Source organism: Coregonus clupeaformis, chromosome 19 (assembly GCF_020615455.1).
Source record: "Coregonus clupeaformis isolate EN_2021a chromosome 19, ASM2061545v1, whole genome shotgun sequence".
Taxonomy (NCBI): Eukaryota; Metazoa; Chordata; class Actinopteri; order Salmoniformes; family Salmonidae; genus Coregonus; species Coregonus clupeaformis.
This window is the reverse complement of record NC_059210.1, coordinates 43,680,298-43,703,187: the sequence shown is the minus strand read 5'-3', so window position 1 is coordinate 43,703,187 and position 22,890 is coordinate 43,680,298. Positions and strand designations below refer to the sequence as shown.

General features: G+C 40.5%; 1 protein-coding gene across 2 annotated transcripts in view; it reads right to left on the bottom strand.

Annotated features, from left to right (window-relative positions):
• Window positions 1-1,982: 1,982 nt before the first annotated feature.
• The window catches only part of LOC121531950 (semaphorin-3E-like), an 80,986-nt gene continuing 60,078 nt past the window's right edge, over window positions 1,983-22,890 (bottom strand). Inside the window, exons 9-17 of one of the 2 annotated variants that reach the window (XM_041837537.2) lie at window positions 20,029-20,098; window positions 19,584-19,728; window positions 15,994-16,219; window positions 5,472-5,563; window positions 5,306-5,347; window positions 4,734-4,900; window positions 4,444-4,514; window positions 3,513-3,646; window positions 1,983-3,426 (exon numbers count right to left, since the gene is read on the bottom strand). In XM_041837537.2, coding sequence (XP_041693471.1) covers window positions 2,845-3,426; window positions 3,513-3,646; window positions 4,444-4,514; window positions 4,734-4,900; window positions 5,306-5,347; window positions 5,472-5,563; window positions 15,994-16,219; window positions 19,584-19,728; window positions 20,029-20,098 — 1,529 coding nt within the window. In that variant the 3' untranslated portion in view covers window positions 1,983-2,844. The remainder of the gene's footprint in view (window positions 3,427-3,512; window positions 3,647-4,443; window positions 4,515-4,733; window positions 4,901-5,305; window positions 5,348-5,471; window positions 5,564-15,993; window positions 16,220-19,583; window positions 19,729-20,028; window positions 20,099-22,890) is intronic. The other variant, XM_041837538.2, reaches the window with a different exon arrangement.

Here is a 22,890-nt window from a genome sequence, read left to right as displayed (position 1 = left end):
AAATGTAAATGTATATTTGTCATCCTGAGGGTCCCAGAGATAGAATGTAGCATAGTTTTGTTTGAAAAAAATCATTTTTATATTCAAATGTTGGAACTGGGTTTTACAGTTTGAACCCCTGCAGTCTCTGGCTCCACACCCACACCGCCCTGCCATCTAGATGTGTGAAAGTTAGTGTACAAGTTAATGATCCATCATATATGACATTCCTGGGAGTGTGTAAACTTACATTTTGTATTACCATATCATTTTTGTATGTTCTCTATAGTTATGTACTTGAAAATGTGTCATTGGACCAATTTGGTACATTTGGGCAGACTTGATACAAAATAGTCCAGTATTGAAATGCTTCACTGGATCAATCTGAAACTTTGCACACACACTGCTTCCATCTAGTTGCCTAAATCTAAATTGCGCCTAAACTGCAATATTATATTGTGACCTTTCTCTTGCATTTCAAAGATGATAAAAATAAAAATAAAATAGAAAACACATGTTTTTTTGTTTGTATTATCTTCTTAGGCGAAAATTGAAAAAAAGCGTCCAATCCTTAAGAGTTTAAACCGGTGGAGATTTGTCCTTTGATCTGGAGTCCAAATTTGAGATTTTTGGTTCCAACCGCCGTGTCTTTGTGAGACGCGGTATGGGTGAACGGATGACCCCCGCATGTGTATTTCCCACCGTAAAGCATGGAGGAGGATGTGTTATGGGGTGGGTGTGCTTTGCTGGTGACACTGTCTGTGATCAATTTGTCATCATTTGTTCTTCAAGAGGACAATGACCCAACAAACCTCCAGGCTGTGTAAGGGCTATTTTACCAAGGAGGAGAGTGATGGAGTGCTGCATCAGTTGACCTGGCCTCCACAATCCCCTGACCTCAACCCAATTGAGATGGTTTGGGATGAGTCGGACCGCAGAGGAAAAGCAGCCAACAAGTGCTCAGAATATGTGACAACTCCTTCAAGACTGTTGGAAAAGCATTCCAGGTGAAGCTAGTTGAAAGAATGCCAAGAGTGGTCATCAAGGCAAAGGGTGGCTATTTGAAGAATCTCAAATATAGAAAATATTTTGATTTGTTTAACACTTTTTTGGTTACTACATGATTCCACATGTGTCATTTCATAGTTTTGATTTCTTCACTATTATTCTACAATGTAGAAAATAGTAAAAATAAAGAAAAACCCTTGAATGCGTAGGTGTTCTAAAACTTTTGAACGGTAGTGTATAAAAGAGGGATTGTGTAATGGACACATGAAAAACCCAAATTTACTCAACAAAAACACCCTGATGAATGTTACGTTGTCAGAATATAAAACCGTTTATTTTCTCAGATAGGTTTGAATATTAATGAGACAGGCTCCTCAGTCTAGCCAATGACATGCTTGAATGGTCACTGTGGCGCTCTTCCTTATTCCAGAGGGAAAATGTGGTGACGTAGATTGACTTCTGTTCTGGTTATTATGAACTCCATCTCTAGAATCATTACTAACAGCAGTGACAGAGAGAGAGAGGGAAAGAGAGGGAGGGAGGGAGAGAGAAATAGACAGCAAAACAGGAGCTGATATGAATACTAATCAATTACCAGTTGAATACACTTCACATTTAAGTTGGACATTTATTGAAGTGGAAATGCATAGTTTGAGATACAATGTATATATAATTTCATATCTAATGACTCAGATCAAGTATCTATAACTTTTATAGTGGGGTTACATCTATTCCATTTCATAGAATCCATGTTAAATCATCAACAGTACTTTCTCAAAACTATTTTTATTGTTCAGTGCTATTGCTCATTTTGGCCCGGCGGCCAGCTCTAGGAAGAGTCTTGGTGGTTCCAAACATCTTCCATTTAAGAATGATGGAGGCCACTGTGTTCATGGGGACCTTCAATGCTGCAAGAAAAAAATGGTACCCTTCCCCAGATCTGTGCCTCGACACAATCCTGTCTCAGAGCTCTACGGACAATTCCTTTGACCTCATGGCTTGGTTTTTGCTCTGACATGCACTGTCAACTGTGGGACCTGAAATAGACAGGTGTGTGCCTTTCAATATTCTCTGATTCGTACACACAGAATTCCGCATAAATGTAATAATTCAATGATGACAACTTACCTAGAATTTAAAAAATCTCATGTAAAACTAAATTAAATCACAAGTAAAACCAAACGATCTGACAAAGTACGGTAGGTAATACTTGCGTACATCATCATGAAAGATTACATTTAACTATACAGTAAAACAATATCACAGTACCATTTCCAGTTTAATAAAATTTAAAGCACTACTAAACTCAAAACAGATACCTATAATAATAACGTATTTACAGTAAGACACATTTGAAAGAATCACTACTTGTTGATGTGCGTATAAGTTATGTATTTTCTAACCAGTGGTTTTAAACGCGAGCAGCTCAAGAGTATCTCTAGAAACATAAATATGTTTTATTTCTAATGAATCTGTTTGAATGTCTGTTATCTGTGGGTTTAGCTGGCATGGCTGTGAATCTTTTGTCCGTTCAGAGAGCCTGCTGTCAGTTCTGTGGTCTTAAGTTCAGAGGTCACGTCATTCCAAACAGTTAATCTGTACTACGTGCCTTCGATCTGACGGACACTCAGGGACAGATACACTCAGCATACCTACCAGTGACAAGGTTTCCACCAGAAACCAGGGAAGGAAAAAACACAATATAACAAAGTCTGGTTATTAGAAGAAAGAAGACAATATGGTCAAGTCTAAAAGAAGACAGTGTCATGTTTTAGCTTCATTGGTTGTAGAATTGAAAAAACCTGTCCCAGTGTGTGTGTGTGTTTTGTACAGTCTCTGCTCTCTCTCTCTCTCCTCTCAGGTGTCCAAGGTGTGTCTGGGGGCTCGGTGTGGGTCTCCCTTCCCCCTCCCCTTTCTCTCTCCTCCTTCCATTGGCTGGGTGTATCTGCGTTTAGTCTTCCTGTGTCTCTTCCCTGAGCACCAGACCTTCTCACAGTACTCCTCCACCCGCTGGGTGTCCCCATAGCCTATCAGCTGGAGGAACTCCTTGTACCACAGCCTGGAAGTAGGACCTGGGCCTGGGGCTGGCAGTCTGGAGGTAGGTCCTGGAGCTGAGGCTGGGGCTAGGGAGGACCCTGGTAGGGCACCTTGTAGCCTGGAACTGGGGTCAGAGTTGGAACCAGGGTGGGGATCTGGAGAGGTATCTATAGGGAGGTGACAGGTTGCTTTTGTCTCCCACTCTCCCTCACCCTCCTCCCCTGTCCTGTGTATCAGGGCCCCAACCTTCCCCCCTCCCAGCACGTGTAGCGTGACCCTCAGTAGGGTGTGGACATAGCCATGTTCCACCGTCTGACACACGTACACACCAGCATCCCCGCTCCGCACACGCAGGAAAAGGAGCCCGTGGGTTGTCATAACTACACGCTCATCACCTCTGACCTGGAGGTAGGGAGAGAAGGGTAAGGGTGAAAAGAGATGGGAAAGCAGGGAATAGGGGAGGAAAGTGATGTTTGTGTGTGTCTCACCTCCTCTCTGTCTGGGTCTCTCTGTATGTACCACATGACTCTGGCCTGTAGAGAGCGAGGGGTACACTCCAGTAGAGTACTGTTGCTCTCTACCCCATACACCTGCCTCTGCTCTACACCCTGGTACTGCTCCCCTACATACACACCACACACATGTTCAGAGGAGACATTATATGTGAGATATAAAAAAGAGGACAACATAGTAATTCAACTTACAGTGACCTCTTTTATCCTCTTGCCTGTCACAAAAAGCTTCTCTACATACACGCACGCACGCACGCACGCACGCACGCACGCACGCACGCACACACACACACACACACACACACACACACACACACACACACACACACACAGTGACCTTTATGTCACCCCAGCCAGGCCAAAGTCCATTGGTCAAGGTGTAATCACATTCTATTATTATCCACAGCTAAATGCTTTATTGGACCTGAGCTTCAAAATTGTAAGCTGCATGAAACACACATCATAGGAGGTGAATCTCAGATTGGACAGCTTCACGCACACACACACACACACATGAAATGTCAGGACTTTTTGGAATGTAAAAATGTTTGACCATTACAAATCCTATTTTCCCTAACCCTCAACACTAAACCTAACCCTAAAACTAACCCTAACCTTAACCCTTAACCTAAACCTAACCCTAACCCTAACCCTAACCCTAACCCTAACCCTAACCCTAACCCTAACCCCAAAAACCCTAACCGTAAACATAACCCTAACCCTAACCTTAACCCCAAAACCCTCAATCTAACCCTTAAGCTTAAAATAGCATTTGAACAAATTCAGGTCCTGAAAAAAGTCCTGACCATAAAAAAAATAAACATGTTTTCCTACCTTTTCTGGACTTTCAGCTGAAATGTTAGGACTTTGGGGTCCTGATAATGTAGGAAAAAAAACACAGACTGACCATCAATCTGCAGCCCGTTGCACAGCTGTACAGCGTTGCCATGGCGAACATCCTGTCTCCTGAATCGTCTACTGAGAGAGAGGGGTAAGGGAGGAGGGTGTTAGATGGGCATTTGAGAGAGTGAGATAAGGACAGAGAGGGATTAAGGAGGATAGAGGTGCTGGATGAGGTGCTAATGAGTGATATGTGATGCCTCTGCACCTCTGTGTGCGTGTGCACATGTGCATGTGTCTGTGTGTGACTGTACATGCCTGTGTGCCTGCATGTGTGTGTGTGTGTGTGTGTCTCACCTCTTGGTGTAGACCCCAGCAGGGTAGTATCGTGAGCAGGTGATTCCATCCCAGGCGCAGTAAGGGTCCCTCGCTAGGCAACAGTCGGCACACTCAGACCCATACAGGTCACACTGATGGAGCCTCACCTGAGCCACACCCATCTCAGAACCCACATATAGCTGTTGCTATGGAAACAACAAAACAGGGACAGAAATTAATGGAGGTACACATTGGAGTATATATCAAGCACAGGAGGTTGGTGGCACCTTAATTGGGGAGAACAGGCTTGTGGAAATGACTGGAGCGGAATCAGTGGAATGGTATCAAATACATCAAACACATGGTTTCCAGGTGTTTGATGCCATTCCATTTGCTCCGTTCCAGCCATTATTATGAGCCGTTCTCCCCTCAGCAGCCTCCTGTGATATCGAGAACATAAAATGCATTACATTCCCGCACATTCAGATGTCAATACACTGTGATCTTGTGGCTAGATTAAGGTACTGCAGTTTTAAACAACCACACAAAAAAATTATATGAATAATGATGTTATTAATGAAACATTTTAAGACAATACATCGTTTTCATACCCGTTTAGCTGATATGATGATCTCAGTTATTGGAAAAGGGACCTAAAGAAGAAAAATAAAAACATTTCTGAACTTCCACAATTAAATCAAATTGTTGAGTGCCAATCTTCTTTATGTGTGCAATGACTATTGTTTGCCACATAGTGGCGCTGAGTAACAACAGTACCTTGAACACCTGCAGTTCCTCCAGTAGCACTTCCTCTATGGTGTCTGTGTCTTTGTTGTAGATGGTGATAACCTTCAACACAACAGAGTCGTCTACGGGAGAGAGTATTATCTGATGTACAGTACCCGTCAAAAGTTTGGACACACCTACTCATTCAAGGGTTTTTCTTTATTTTTACTATTTTCTACATTGTAGAATAATAGTGAAGACATCAAAACTATGAAATAACACATATGGAATCATGTAGTAACCCAAAAAGTGTTAAACAAATGCAAATATATTTTATATTTGAGATTCTTCAAATAGCCACCCTTTGCCTTGATGACAGCTTTGCACACTCTTTTTTTTTTTTTTTTTTTTTTTTAGGGGGTAGATCAGCTTTAATATTGCAGATAGATTGTAACTTCCATCAATGTAATTGTCTGCATCACTTCCAATCCCCCATATGTTTTTTTTCTCTCGCATATATATATACATATATATATATATATATATACACATACATACACATATATATATACACATACATACATATATTCATACATACATATCCTTTAAAAATATATATATCCCTTTATTACTTTCCAATGTTGTATTATTTTATGTATCATGAAGGTAAATGTAGGGAAAGGTCAAAGGTCAAATAATAATATTAGTAATAAGCATGGATATGTTGTAAAATTGAAAATCTATATGCCTTGGAGTGTTTATGGATTGAGAGCCAGTTGAATATAGAGCAGAGATAATTATGTGTTTTTCATGAAAACTCCTGCAGCTGGTTTAGGAATGTCAATGACGTGATGGCTGTGGAGATAGAAGTAACAATGGAACTAGTGTTTGCATTTCTTTATGCTTATGACCTTATGACCTGACACATGGCCACATACACATAATCTCAGGGGCTGAGAGGATGATGAATGATAAATGTTTTATAATGTGTTATGAAATGATAATGGTGAAACAGAATGAACATGTTTGATATTTTATAATCCAGATATATGTTTAAATAATGAATATAGACATTAAGAATATGATGTGTTATTTTACAGGGGTTTTTAAACTGAGGCCATGGGGTTCTAGACATCTGGTTTGCATTTACATTAGTTTTTTAAGAAGGGGCTTTTGAGAAGGGGCCTAGGCACGCAGCCAATAGAATGATCGAATGAGAGGGTGGTACGAACTAAAAAAAAGTTAGGAATGTTTGTACATGTGGCTATAAAATTGAGCTCTTGGCGAAAAAGGGACAGTCTTTGTCTCTTTGGAAAAAGGCTCGGCTTTGTTTTTTTAATAAAGTCTAAATTCTTAAATTCACAGGCTCTGATGTCTTGAGAGATATTTTTGAGTTAATTATCTAGTCAAATGTTTCTACAACATAATTGGCGACCACGAAGGGACTTGATAGGGATCAGTGACGGTATGTATTTGCAGTTGTGAAACGGCTTGGACGGGACCATACAAACAAAAGCGGCCGCTTTTTAAAAAGGTAAGAAGTTCTTACTAAAATAGTATAAAGTTTGTGTGGTCCGATCCGGGGCTCGGCAACATCTAAAGAAATACCAAGTAGGTCTCTCCAAATTTAAGAACCAGAAAGTTAGACACTATGAGCTTTTGAATTTAAGAATACATGTCGCTGTTGTTTGTCTGAACCGTCTGTTCAATTGATTTGATTCATTTGATTCAGTTGATTCATCTTGCTGATTGCTCTGTCTGGGTCATTTCGAGATGGGTGGTTGTACGGCTGGTTGAGCGATCAGACAATAACATGTTAAGTCCTGCAGATACCGCTTTAGACGTTAATCGTCTTGAGGACTGCATAGGTAGGCAGAAATCCTGGGTAATACCGCTTCTTTTTCTGTGTTGAGGAAGTGTAACAGAAAAATTAGGGCAGAATTGACAGGTCACTTAGGAAAGTGTAGTATAAATAGAAATCTTGTGGATACCGCTTTGGGGGCTATAAATTAGCATTCCATTGGCCTGAACAGACAAGATTACTTACGGATACCGCTCTGATGATAAATTCTTTGTTAGAGGTCTGTACGGGTAAGTAGTGAATCATCCTGTGTTGTGATGATGTCAATATTATGTAGGGTCTATCAGGTAAAAAAGTTAGGTCATCCTGAGTAGGTGAACGGGTTAAATAGCTACAAGGGCTTCCAAATTTTGATAAAGTGTTATATATAGAGTAGGTCTGCTCATCTCGTATGGTGAATGGGTTGCTTGTGCGGCTGTGAGTCATTCAACTGTCTGATTCATTTGGGCACAAGTGGCTGCTCATCTGTGTGAGTGAGAATATAATATTAAATCCTGCAAGTAGATAGCCTTTCTGTAAGGAAAGGAAATCTATTTGAGGTTGTTTGAAGCTTCTGTCTGATGGAGAAAGGGGGTGCCCAATCTCACTTAGGAAAGAGAAGAATAAATGGTGCGTGGATATTCATTGACCAACTGAGTGTAGAAAATTCACGTTACTAGGAGGGGTAGAATAAATCCTGTTGGAGGAACAGGTCACGTTTATTGGTGTGGTCATATGACGTCTATGCATTGTATTTTGATACATCTGTTAGAGTATGTTTCGGACGATATATTTAGAAACTTTAGAGGTAATGCAGTATTATGATAAATTGACTACGAAAATAATAAAATTATAGGTGTTGACTTGTTCAAACACGTAGACGGATGTGGAAATGGGAGAGAGTACATAGGACATGTGGTAGAATTAAGCATAATAATAAACTATATATTATTTCAGAAGCAGATATATAATTAAATTGGTTGGTTGTTAAATCTGTTTCCAAATCAATGAATGTGGGGTTTGACTTGTTGACTGCTAAGTTGATTACGTTGAGCGTGTGAGATCTGTGTCCTTCAAAGCTATTTTCTGAAAAAGTGTAGTATGTGCCAGATACTAAAACTACTGACTATTATCATTGGAATAAAAGAGGATTAACTTGTCATTTCGATAAAGCATGGATTCTGCATCGCTGAACAGAGTCTAGGTTTTCTAAGTATAGTTTAGCTATTGTTGGGATGTGAATAGATTTTACTAATGCCATGAATTAGTTTCCGTAAAAAGAGAGTCATACTTGTTTGACTGTATCGAGCTGAAATAGTTATTTAAAGAAAGTTTGAATAGTTGAATGGAAAACATCTATTTGACAAAATTCTAATTGTTATTACTTTATTCTATGGTTTGCGTCACCAGTGGTATATGCGAATAGTTGGTGAATTGTAGAATGATAATGTATTTTCATTACGTGAACTAGGGGATGCAAGGAGCTTTGGCTTTTATGCTGAGGGAATAGCATCAAGTTATAGTGGGTTGTGGATTTGTTGAATAAACAAACTTATGTTTTAAACAAAAGTAATGCAATAGGCTACAATTATAACATTATCAGAAAAAGGGCACTATACGCTCATCTGTGGTCCGCTGTAGCTCAGTTGGTAGAGCACGGTGCTTGCAACGCCAGGGTTGGGTGTTCGATTCCCAAGGGGGGTAGTATAAGTATAGAAAGGTATGAGCTCACGAATGGAGAGTCGTTTGGAAAAAGAGCATCTGCTAAAATGTTTAATGTATGGAGAGGAGAGTACGTGGTAGTCATTGAATAAGGTTTTGCTAGATTAAACAAATGGCTATAGTGGGATATGTCTATAGATACATTGGATTGTGATAAATTGATTATTTAAATATATGATGGTGAACTACAGCAAGTGTTTGGTGTTACTTGTAGCTTACTTAGCAAGGATAGTAATTCATTCTGTAATGGCGGGGTGATGGTTTAATTGTGTGGCACTGGTGGAGCGCCGGGTAACGGTACTTTTATGGTGAAAGTTGTCAATGTGTGCAGAGGGTCCCTGGTTCGAATCCAGTGAGGGACAGAAAGCAAATCTTTTACATTGATGTTATTGATGTGAATTACTGGTTTCATTGATAACATTATAGGAAAGATGTTGTCCTACCAATCTATGTCGAATAGGATAACATAGTAATTGAAATAGCATATTGGTGAATTTGATGTTTTATTGATTTATATTTAGGAGAATGAGAATATGTTATTAGGTAGTATTGCTTTGTGGAGACGATTAACTAATGAAGAACATGTCTCGATAGTTGAATAAGGAACGCTATTTGATAATTGATCATTTTATTATGACATTATATAGTTTGTTTAAACAGCAGTGAGTTATGATGATGTTTTATTACTTCAGATAACGATGAATTGTTTATAGTACGTTGAACCTTGGGAGGTAGTTGTTGCTGTTGACTTGATGAATTAAGTAGACATCTTTTTATGGGTTTTGGATTATGAAACAATAAGTTTATATTTGGGGAAAAAAAGAAAACATCGATGCAACAGTTTGCGACGTTTAAATTATTAAAAAGGGGTTATAGGTTTATAGTGGAAGGTGGAGTTAACTTAATAAAATGGGTTATTATCTAGTATCTTCTAAATGGGAGTTTTCTTTTAAGAATTGATGAGAGTCTCCTATAATATTAGGTTAGGGGTAAAGTAGGACACGACGTATCAAACAATTTTAAAATCGATGCTGGGGTTAATGATTGTTGATGAGATAGGACTGGGGATATATGTATGATGTTTGGTGTGTAATTACTATCTTTGGATTGATGATTATATGTTAACGACATGTATACTTTCTCTTCCAGGAACATGGGGATTTCTTTATTGGGAGGTTAGAAAAGTCTGTAGGCTAGGGTGGAACTAGTTAGTAAAATTAAGTAGTTTTATTCTTAGGTTGTCATAGGGAGCTACAAAAATAAATAAGGCCTGGCCATTTTTGTTTGTTTATTGTTTTACTATATGGTGTTCAAATAACCACAAACAAACTACTTAGTATGAAATGGTTAGTTGTATAGGATTTTTATTTCTATTTGGGGTTTTTTGACAGGATGGAAGTGAAATATCTTAAAGGGGCATACACATGTAATTTGGGTTTTATTTACTGAGGGATAAGTAAATATGTGTGATTTATTTTGAAAAGAGCTGTAATAAGGAATTACAACAGTTATGAAAGGTTTTGATGGTTGTTAGAAGTAGTATACTATAGGATGAAACAATTAATTGAATGATTTCAATGACCTCTGAAATCTGTCCTGGCTTTATAGTGTGACCTGATCACCTGCACTATGAATTCTAGAGGCATGCTGAATTAAGGGGTTAGATAAAATAAGGATAATTGTGAAGAAGTTTACAAATTGGAAAAATCCTATATATAAATGAGTCTAAACAGGACAAGGATGTAGTGAGAGAGTTAGTCCTGAATGAGAAGTATTCATTGAATAGTGTTATGGAATACAGTTAAGTAAAGATATGCTCAAGGGTTGTCATTTTAAGGTTAGTTATTATTTTAGGTTTGATAAGCAATATTGTTTTGTTTTGTTTTTTGTACACATGAATCACGATGTGATGTATGTGTCCAAGGGGGGAAGTTGGGATTACAGAGGTTTTAATGGTTTATTAGAGGTTTTAATGGTTTATTATGGTTTTGTGGGGAAATATGCAGGGTGTATTAAGGATGTGAGCAGTAGTAATAATGTGTTATGGGTTAGGTTAAATCATTTTTGTTTTTGTGATAGGTTAAATCATTTTTGTTTTTGTGATAGGTTAAATCATTTTTGTTTTTGTGATAGGAGGCATGGTGTAGAGGTGGTCTGTCTATGAGATAAGTGGACTACAACAAGCTGGAAGCAGGTGTGCTTCATAATCTCAAGGCTTCTCTTGACGGATGAGAGGACATGAGTAGCATACTGTGTCTCACCTAACCTAACAATGTTCTTAAGATTTTATTTTCATGGGTGAAGATAGCTATGTCCAACTGAGTAGGATAATCTGAGTATTTTCTGTGCCCTGGAGACTATGTGATGGCAAAAGACTACAGAAGAAAGAGCTGGAAAGACCCTATGTGGGGGGGCTTGTACCAGGTGTTGTTGGCTGCCTTAATGATGGTAAAACTGGTGGAGACAGATACTAAGATTAATGTTTTCCACTATAGGAGTGTTCCAACCTCAGCCATTGGGTAGCATTGTTGTTTTTGTGTGTGTCTGTGCTTGTGTCTTTGCAGCAGTAACTCTGAGCTTCTCTATGAGAAGGCTGATAGAAGGACACTTTTCACAGACCGATGTCGATAGATTGAGAGGGACTTTGGCTGATCCGGAGATCCTAGTGATGGGGGGAAGGTTAACAACAGAAGTGACCTACATATTGTTGTCCAGGTTATACCAACGATGGTACTGATAGAGGGGAGTATTGGGTATCATCTTAACCATTGTACCAGAGTGAGGGAACTGATGATTGAGAGATTCCAGATCTCCAAGATGCACCAGATATCCTTATCATTGATTTCTATGTACTTGACTAGTTACCTGAGAATAAGGGGAATGGAGTACTGATAATAATAATAAAGAGCAGAAGAACAAGACATAGAAGGGATATAGACAGGAGTAGAATGTAGATTCTTGCACAGGCAGGAACCATAACTAAAAATACAGGAAGGGATCACTATTAAAATACAAGGGTTAAAATATTATTGGTGTGTGAGAAACCAGCACAAAGAGGTATGGGGAAGTCACATGGGGTAGTGTGACCTTAAGATAATGAAAGAAAGAGACAGGTGAATCATAGACATAAGGAGAACAGTCCAAGATTTAGATAAACAATTTGATGTAGTATTGGTGTTAGATTTCCAGGGGAAAGTGTTATTAGAAGAGAGAAGTATAAGCAAGTGTTAGAATAGGAACAAAGAAAGGGAAACACTAGATTAATGTCAAATAGAGTATGAGAAAAAATATAGGAATGTTACAATAAAACAATTGGGTTATATAGTTTGGAAGAATTCAAGGGAGAATGTGAAACATAATGATTTGTCATGTAGACGATGTTACTAGGGATGTTTTGAATTGGAAATTAACTCAACTGAACTGTTATGATCTGTCCTTTCCTGAGGTTACAACGGATGGTGTCGTAATGCATTGCAGAGATCAATTGGCTCAGAACGGTGTAAACCTCAATAAAAACCAAAAATCCTCTACTCGGCTGAAGAGGAACAACAAAGGCGTTGAAGAGGTTCCTGTCTGACCCACCTCTGCCCTGAATCCAACATCAAATCAAAGCAATCAAATGCCTTTTCTTTTCTGTTTTTTCTTTCAAGAATGTGAGGAAAGAGGTATATGCAAAGGCCTAGTTTGGGTATACTGGTTTGCACATGGACAAAACAGGATGATGGTGGAGGTGTGGTGGTTCAGGTGTGACATTGGAATTGGGACATTGTTATGGGTAATTCAAGATGAACTATGATGAATAATGAAGAATAATGAAGACGCCAGAAGATTGAGTGCCGGTAGAGGAAGGGAGTGTTAGTTGAGGTAGTATGTTGATTAAGGAGGTATTATACACTACTAAATTTATAGTAATTTGGACAATGCATTAGGGTACTGATCTGATGTAATTCTTGTTATGAGGAAGTTAATGCTAGAATTATTATAATATAAATATACATTCAGCCAGTATCGATATGTGCCAAGGTGAGAATTTTAACTTGAATGATGGAACAAAGGTGACTAATTAAGAATTGTCATTTTAAGTTGTTTTGGGTAATTCATTTGATTATGATTATAAATTATAAGTGGACTGACTGATCTGAATAACTTATAATATTAATGCTTAGTGATGTTGACATGGCAATTACTTGATTAGATATGGATATTGATTATTTTGATTGTTATAATACTTGTGATATGAGTGATTAATCTTTGTATTGATGGGACAATATTATAATGTCCCAAAGGGGGGATATGTTGTATTATTTTATGTATCATGAAGGTAAATGTAGGGAAAGGTCAAAGGTCAAATAATAATATTAGTAATAAGCATGGATATGTTGTAAAATTGAAAATCTATATGCCTTGGAGTGTTTATGGATTGAGAGCCAGTTGAATATAGAGCAGAGATAATTATGTGTTTTTCATGAAAACTCCTGCAGCTGGTTTAGGAATGTCAATGACGTGATGGCTGTGGAGATAGAAGTAACAATGGAGCTAGTGTTTGCATTTCTTTATGCTTATGACCTTATGACCTGACACATGGCCACATACACATAATCTCAGGGGCTGAGAGGATGATGAATGATAAATGTTTTATAATGTGTTATGAAATGATAATGGTGAAACAGAATGAACATGTTTGATATTTTATAATCCAGATATATGTTTAAATAATGAATATAGACATTAAGAATATGATGTGTTATTTTACAGGGGTTTTTAAACTGAGGCCATGGGGTTCTAGACATCTGGTTTGCATTTACATTAGTTTTTTAAGAAGGGGCTTTTGAGAAGGGGCCTAGGCACGCAGCCAATAGAATGATCGAATGAGAGGGTGGTACGAACTAAAAAAAAAGTTAGGAATGTTTGTACATGTGGCTATAAAATTGAGCTCTTGGCGAAAAAAGGGACAGTCTTTGTCTCTTTGGAAAAAGGCTCGGCTTTGTTTTTTTAATAAAGTCTAAATTCTTAAATTCACAGGCTCTGATGTCTTGAGAGATATTTTTGAGTTAATTATCTAGTCAAATGTTTCTACAACACCAACCCCACCATCCCCTCCCTAATTGGAGTAAACTAGTGAACAACAATGATTAGGCCTCTACTTCATGCTTATACATCTATATACATAATTATATTTAGTTTGTTTTTACTCCTGAACTTCCTCCGATCATTTTCATGATGTCAATCTGGTATGCTTCTATATGCCATATCTTTCTAACTGTGCTCTTTCACAAAAGCTCACAATATATAACCTATATACTTATTATGGACACATCATGTCTTACACTAGTTATCTTGTTGTTATTAGTTGTTGTTATTAGTCCCATCCTTCAGCTCCATTCAACACCAGCTTTGCACACTCTTGGCATTCTCTCAACCAGCTTCACCTGGAATGCTTTTCCAACAGTCTTGAAGGAGTTCCCATATATGCTGAGCACTTGTTGGCTGCTTTTCCTTCACTCTGCTGTCCGACTCATCCCAAACCATCTCAATTGGGTTGAGGTCGGGGGATTGTGGAGGCCAGGTCATCTGATGCAGCACTCCATCACTCTCCTTCTTAGCACAATCGCCCTTACACAGCCTGTAGGTGTGTTGGGTCATTGTCCTGTTGAAAAACAAATTATAGTCCCACTAAGCCCAAACCAGCTTATTGCTGCAGAATGCTGTGGTAGCCATGCTGGTTAAGTGTGCCTTGAATTCCAAATAAATCACAGATAGTGTCACAAGCAAAGCACCCCAACACCATAAAACCTCCTCCTCCATGCTTTACGGTGGGAACTACACATGCAGAGATCATCCATTCACCCACATCGCGTCTCACAAAGACACGGCGGTTGGAACCAGAAATTGCAAATTTGGACAAATTTCCATCGGTCTAATGTCATTTGCTCGTGTTTCTTGTCCCAAGCAAGTCTCTTCTTCTTATTGGTGTCCTTTAGTAGTGGTTGCTTTGCAGCAATTTGACCATGAAGGCCTGATTCACACAGTCCCCTCTGAAAAGTTGATGTTGAGATGTGTCTGTGACTTGAACTCTGTGAAGCATTTATTTGGGCTGCAATTTCTGAGGCTGGTAACTCTAATGAACTTATCCTCTGCAGCAGAGGTAAAGCTGGGTCTTCCATTCCTGTGGCGGTCCTCATGAGAGCCAGTTTCATCATAGCGCTTGATGGTTTTTGCGACTGCACTTGAAGAAACGTTCAAAGTTCTTGAAGTGTTCCATATTGACTGTCCTTCATGTCTTAAAGTAATGATGGACTGTCCTTTCTCTTTGCTTATTTGAGCTGTTCTTGCCATAATATGGACTTGGTCTTTTACCAAATAGGGCTATCTTCTGTATACCTTGTCACAGCACTGATTGGCTCAAACGCATTAAGAAGGAAAGAAATTCCTCAAATTAACTTTTAAGAAGGCACACCTGTTAATTGAAATGCATTCCAGCTGACTACCTCATGAAGCTGGTTGAGAGAATGCCAAAGTGTGCAAAGCTCTCATCAAGGCAAAGGGTGGCTATTTGAAGAATCTCAAATATAAAATATATTTTGATTTGTTGAACACTTTTTTGGTTACTACATGATTCCATATCTGTTATTTTATAGTTTTGATGTCTTCACTATTATTCTACAATGTAAAAAATTAAGAAAAACCCTTGAATGAGTAGGTGTGTCCGAACTTTTGACTGGTAGTGTAAATATTACACCTTCACCAATACTACCACCCATTCAGAGAGGAAATCAAAATGGAAGAGAGTCAAAGCCTTTGTTTTGGGATGTTATTACCTCTCTCTCTTAATATTGTCTCTGTAGATTGTAATTGTAACATTGGAGTTCAAAATATTTTAAATAAATTCCCATGAAAGGCAGATTGAGTGAATGTTATAATTTGAATAGTGAGTGATACTGTATGCCCAGTGGAGGGAGTGTCAACCCTGAAGATACAATACACAGCACTGGACAATTTCAGGACCTGTACCTGTTCCTATATACAGAACATGATAGTGTCCGTCCTGGGCCTGGACGCGGTCCACAGCGATCTGAGTTAGTCTCCTCCCCTCTGGCTCTGTCTGCAGTAGAACTGGTCTGCGGTGGAGGGGGAGGACCGGGCTGAAAATGACGGGGTGGGAACGCACGAATCGCAGAACCTCATCAGGGAACTCCTTAGAACCTGAGAACGCACCACCATTCACCTTACTGCCACACTGGAGCGAGTGGAAGGGAAGGAGATGGAGAGGGAGAAGGGACAGACAGAGAGAGAGAGAGAGAGAGAGAGAGAGAGAGAGAGAGAGAGAGAGAGAGAGAGAGAGAGAGAGAGAGAGAGAGAGAGAGAGAGAGAGAGAAAGAGAGAGAGAGAGAGAGAGAGGAATAGAGTGGAAGAGAGGAAGAGAAGAAATTGAGGAATAAGAAAATAGCATTACACTGTCATAGACTACAATGATTCACTGGTGTACCGGACACCCCTCTAGCCCCCGCAAAACTCCCACAAGCTCTGAGGGCCGATGCGCCTGTCTGATATTGATGTCTATTTTTTATATGAATAATGTTGGCAGTAACCCTCCAAAAAGTCATTCATAAACCTTTTTAATTTCCATATGTACTAGGAAGCTACAGTGACTTGCGAAAGTATTGACGCCCCTTGGCATTTTTCCTATTTTGTTGCCTTACAACCTAGATTTAAAATGGATTTTTATGGGGGTTTTATCATTCGATTTATACAGTGGGGAAAAAAAGTATTTAGTCAGCCACCAATTGTGCAAGTTCTCCCACTTAAAAAGATGAGAGAGGCCTGTAATTTTCATCATAGGTACACGTCAACTATGACAGACAAATTGAGAAAAAAACCCCAGAAAATCACATTGTAGGATTTTTAATGAATTTATTTGCAAATTATGGTGGAAAATAAGTATTTGGTCACCTACAAACAAGCAAGATTTCTGGCTCTCACAGACCTGTAACTTCTTCTTTAAGAGGCTCCTCTGTCCTCCACTCGTTACCTGTATTAATGGCACCTGTTTGAACTTGTTATCAGTATAAAAGACACCTGTTCACAACCTCAAACAGTCACACTCCAAACTCCACTATGGCCAAGACCAAAGAGCTGTCAAAGGACACCAGAAACAAAATTGTAGACCTGCACCAGGCTGGGAAGACTGAATCTGCAATAGGTAAGCAGCTTGGTTTGAAGAAATCAACTGTGGGAGCAATTATTAGGAAATGGAAGACATACAAGACCACTGATAATCTCCCTCGATCTGGGGCTCCACGCAAGATCTCACCCCGTGGGGTCAAAATGATCACAAGAACGGTGAGCAAAAATCCCAGAACCACACGGGGGGACCTAGTGAATGACCTGCAGAGAGCTGGGACCAAAGTAACAAAGCCTACCATCAGTAACACACTACGCCGCCAGGGACTCAAATCCTGCAGTGCAAGACGTGTCCCCCTGCTTAAGCCAGTACATGTCCAGGCCCGTCTGAAGTTTGCTAGAGTGCATTTGGATGATCCAGAAGAGGATTGGGAGAATGTCATATGGTCAGATGAAACCAAAATATAACTTTTTGGTAAAAACTCAACTCGTCGTGTTTGGAGGACAAAGAATGCTGGGTTGCATCCAAAGAACACCATACATACTGTGAAGCATGGGGGTGGAAACATCATGCTTTGGGGCTGTTTTTCTGCAAAGGGACAATGACGACTGATAAGTGTAAAGGAAAGAATGAATGGGGCCATGTATCGTGAGATTTTGAGTGAAAACCTCCTTCCATCAGCAAGGGCATTGAAGATGAAATGTGGCTGGGTCTTTCAGCATGACAATGATCCCAAACACACCGCCCGGGCAACGAAGGAGTGGCTTCGTAAGAAGCATTTCAAGGTCCTGGAGTGGCCTAGCCAGTCTCCTGATCTCAACCCCACAGAAAATCTTTGGAGGGAGTTGAAAGTCTGTGTTGCCCAGCGACAGCCCCAAAACATCACTGCTCTAGAGGAGATCTGCATGGAGGAATGGGCCAAAATACCAGCAACAGTGTGTGAAAACCTTGTGAAGACTTACAGAAAACGTTTGACCTGTGTCATTGCCAACAAAGGGTATATAATAAAGTATTGAGAAACTTTTGTTATTGACCAAATACTTATTTTCCACCATAATTTGCAAATACATTCATTAAAAATCCTACAATGTGATTTTCTGGAGAAAAAAAATCTCATTCTGTCTGTCATAGTTGACGTGTACCTATGATGAAAATACAGGCCTCTCTCATCTTTTTAAGTGGGAGAACTTGCACAATTGGTGGCTGACTAAATACCTTTTTTCCCCACTGTACAACATGCACTTTGAAGATGCAAAATATATTTTTGGGTGAATAAAACAAGAAATAACACCAAAAAAAACAGAAAACTTGAGTGTGCATAACTGTTCACCCCCCCAAAGTCAATACTTTGTAGAGCCACATTTTGCAGCAATTACAGCTGCAATTCTCTTGGGGTATTTCTCTATAAGCTTGGCACATCTAGCCACTGGGATTTTTTTCCCATTCTTCAAGGCAAAACTGCTCCAGCTCCTTCAAGTTGGATGGGTTCCGCTGGTGTACAGCAATCTTTAAGTCATACCACAGGTCCTCAATTGGATTGAGGTCTGGGCTTTGACTAGGCCATTCCAAAACATTTAAATGTTTCCCCTTAAACCACTTGAGTGTTGCTTTAGCAGTCTGCTTAGGGTCATTGTCCTGCTGGATGGTGAACCTCCGCCCCAGTCTCAAATCTCTGGAAGACTGAAACAGTTTTCCCTCAAGAATTTCCCTTTATTTAGCGCCATCCATCATTCCTTCAATTTTGACAAAATTTCCCAGTCTCTGTCGATTAAAAACATCCCCACAGCCAATGGTGTTCTCGGGGTGATGAGAGGTGTTGGGTTTGCGCCAGACACAGCGTTTTCCTTGATGGCCAAAAAGCTCAATTTTAGTCTCATCTGACCAGAGTACCTTCTTCCATATGTTTGGCGAGTCTCCCACATGGCTTTTGGCGAACACCAAACTTGTTTGCTTATTTTTTTCTTTAAGCAATGGCTTTTTTTCTGGCCAATCTTCCGTAAAGCCCAGCACTGTGGAGTGTACTGCTTAAAGTGGTCCTAATGACAGATACTCCAATCTCCGCTGTGGAGCTTTGCAGCTCCTTCAGGGTTATCTTTGGTCTCTTTGTTGCTTCTCTGATTAATGCCCTCCTTGCCTGGTCCGTGAGTTTTGGTGGGTGGCCCTCTCCTGGCAGGTTTGTTGTGGTGCCATATTCTTTCCATTATTTTATAATGGATTTAATGGTGCTCCGTGGGATGTTCAAATTGTGAATGTAACATGCTGCTGCTTGAATATCACCTTGTAAAAATATATTGTATAGTTTGGATATATGGAGTTTGCTGTCATGGAGGTGCATCTCTTAAGCACATTCCTAAACTACCTTATTATGCTACACCAACCATGCAGTGCTTGGACCCTTATTAATCATGTTTGGAGAGCCAATCAGGTATATTGATAAGTCAGTAGATGCTGTAGGGGTGGCTGTTGGGACAGGACTCACAGATCCGGGGCGTGGGTAGGGGACCCGGCCTTCGTAGGGGGTCCAGTAGTGCTCTGGTCTCTCACGGTGGGCAAACTGGCCATTGAACGCTGCTCGCACATCATCCATGTGGTACACACACACCGCATAGCCCTGGAACACAGCGCTATGGAGGGGAGAGAAATGTATTTTGATATATTCATTTCAACAGAGCGGCAGGTAGCTTAGCTTAGTGGCGGCAGGTAGCTTAGTGGTTAAGAGCGTTGTGCCAGTAACCGAAAGGTCGCTGGTTCTAATCCCCGAGCCGACTAGGTGAAAAATCTGTCGATGTGCCCTTGAGCAAGGCACTTAACCCTAATTGCTCATGTAAGTCGCTCTGGATAAGAGCGTCTGCTAAATGACTAAAATGTAAAAATGTAAACATACCAGTAAATGGTGTTAACATGAAAAACATGACTAAGCTGACCTTGTAGTGCTGAAGAGGCCAAAGATCTCTGGATTCTTCTCATCCTTGTTCTTCAACACAAATATATCCTCTGAAATGACACACACACACACAAGAAATAGATGTTATTATTTAGGAGAGTTCCAAAACCAGTAGGTAAAATGATGCGCTCCTAATATCTAGTATTATTTACAGTGCTATGAAAAAGTATTTGCCCCCTTTCTAATTTTCTCTACTTTTGCATATTTGTGATACTGAATGTTATCAGATCTTCAACCAAAACCTAATATTAGATAAAGGGAACACAAGAGAACAAATAACACAACAATTACATATTTATTTCATTTATTTCATAAACAAAGTTACGCAACACCCAATTCCCCTGTGTGAAAAAGTAATCGCCACCTTACACTCAATAACTGGTTGTGCCACCTTTAGCTGCAATGACTCCAACCAAATGCTTCCTGTAGTTGTTGATCAGTCTCTCACGTCGCTGTGGAGGAATTTTGGCCCACTCTTCCATGCAGAACTGCTTTAACTCAGGGACGTGTGGGTTTTCAAGCATGAACTGCTCGCTTCAAGTCCTGCCACAACATCTCAATTGGGATTAGGTCTGGACTTTGACTAGGCCATTCCAAAACGTCTAATTTGTTGCTTTTTAGCAATTTTCATGTAGACTTGATTGTGTGTTCTGGATCATTGTCTTGCTGAATGACCCAGTTGCGCTTCAGCTTCAGCTCACAGACGGATGGTCTGACATTCTCCTGTAGAATTCTCTGATACAGAGCAGAATTCATGGTTCCTTCTATTAAGGCAAGTCGTCCAGGTCCTGAGGCAGCAAAGCATCCCCAAACCATCACACCACCACCACCATGCTTGACCTTTGGTATGATGTTCTTACTGTGGAATTCAGAGTTTGGTTTTCGCCAGGTATTACTGGAACCATGTCGTCCAAAAAGCTATACTTTTGAATCATCTGTCCATAGAACGTTCTTCCAAGAGTCTTGATGATCATCCAGGTGCTTTTTGGCAAACTTGAGTCAACTTTTTGGACGAGATGGGTCCCATAATGCACACATGACTGTAAGTCGCTTTGGATAAAAGCGTCTGCTAAATGGCATATTATTATTATTATTATTATTATTATTATTATTATTATTATTATTACTTGAAGTGGAAATTATGGAATTTAGGGAGAGCAAACAACAAGAATGTAACACTGTCCAGACACTGATGAAAGAGTTGAGGCATTTCCAGGAGGAGAGCCGTGCTTCAATAGAACAGTTAAGATAGAAGTTAAGACAGAACACTGAACAAATGACACAGTCCAATGATGCCCTCCAAGAGGAGCTGTGTGTGGTAAAGGTGGAACTTTAGCAGAAAGAGAGGGACATCGATGCCCTCCGTCAGCAGCTTCTGACCATGCCACCAACAGAGCAGCCCCATCAGCCTGGTGGAAGCCCAGATACCCCTGAGCCCAGTGCAGCCTTCACCCCATCTGCCTCACAAGCCTCTCAGCTTCTTAGTGTCAACCCTGACCTGCCAACCTCCCAGCCTGCCACAGTCTACCCTGACCTGCCAACCTCCCAGCCTGCCACAGTCTACCCTGACCTGCCAACCTCCCAGCCTGCCACAGTCTACCCTGACCTGCCAAACCCATTAGCAGTTTGACCATGTTCAGCTGAACACACCTCCAGAGGACAGGGGACAGGATCCAGTTCAACCCAGGAGACCTCCAAAAACTGAAGTTCTGATAGACTCTAAAGGGAAGTATCTGGAAGATAGGAGACTATTCCCAAGACACCAGACAGCTAAATTATGGTGTCCCACTACTGGCAGTGCACTGCAACTGCTCTATCAAGCCAAGCTGGAAAATCCAGACAAATTTATCAGACATACTGGGACAAATGACCTGCGCACAAAAGGAGAAAGAGTGGCTGAGGAAGTGAGAAAGGTGGCAGAGAAAGCACACACCCTGTTCCCAAGGACAAACATTATTATATCCACCGTCCTACCAAGGAAAAATCTCTCCTGGCAAATGATCCACAATGTCAACCAGAAAATCACCATGGACTGTGCTTCACTACCAAATGTCAGCATCTCTCACCACCACACCCTGACATGTAAGCACTTGTACGACCATGTACACCTGGACCATGAGGGAGTCAGAATCTTTGCCAAGGACGTTAGGCAGAGTTCCACAATCATACCAGCCCACCAACAGAGCCCTCCCACCTCCCCGCTATCCAAGAAGAGAGAGGAGGCTAATTTCATCCCAGTTGAGCCAGACACAGACATCTCCAGCCCCTGCCAACATGTCCGAACCCAGCGGCGCTAGACCCAGACAAGCTCAGCCCGGCGGAGCCAGAACCAACTCAGTTCAGCCGAGCAGTGCCCGAACCAGCCCAGCTCAGCCCAGCGGTGCTGGACACAGCTCAGCTCAGCCCAACACTTCACTTCACAGCACTGGACTGTACTCTAGGGGTAGGACAAATTGTGGCCAACAGGAAGGTATCCCAGCCCAGACAATAACTCAGCCTCACTGCCAGCTCACATATGCAGAGCCAGCCTCCTGTTGAGACATATACAGTGCATTCGGAAAGTATTCAGAACCCTTTACTTTTTCCACGTTTGGACATCCCTCCTTATACCCGATTCCCATCACTAGTAATATAAATAGTCCTGACCAGGTAGTGAACAAAAATGGAAAGGAGTTTGTGCATCTCTGTCGAGTTTAGGCCTGTATTTTCTTAATGGCAGGATTAGAGGGCATTCTTTGGGAAGGTTCACCTACTGCTCAACTCTTGGGACCAGTATTGTTGACTATGCAATCTCAGACTTGGACCCCTCCTCCATTTGTGCATTCACTGTCAGACCACAGAC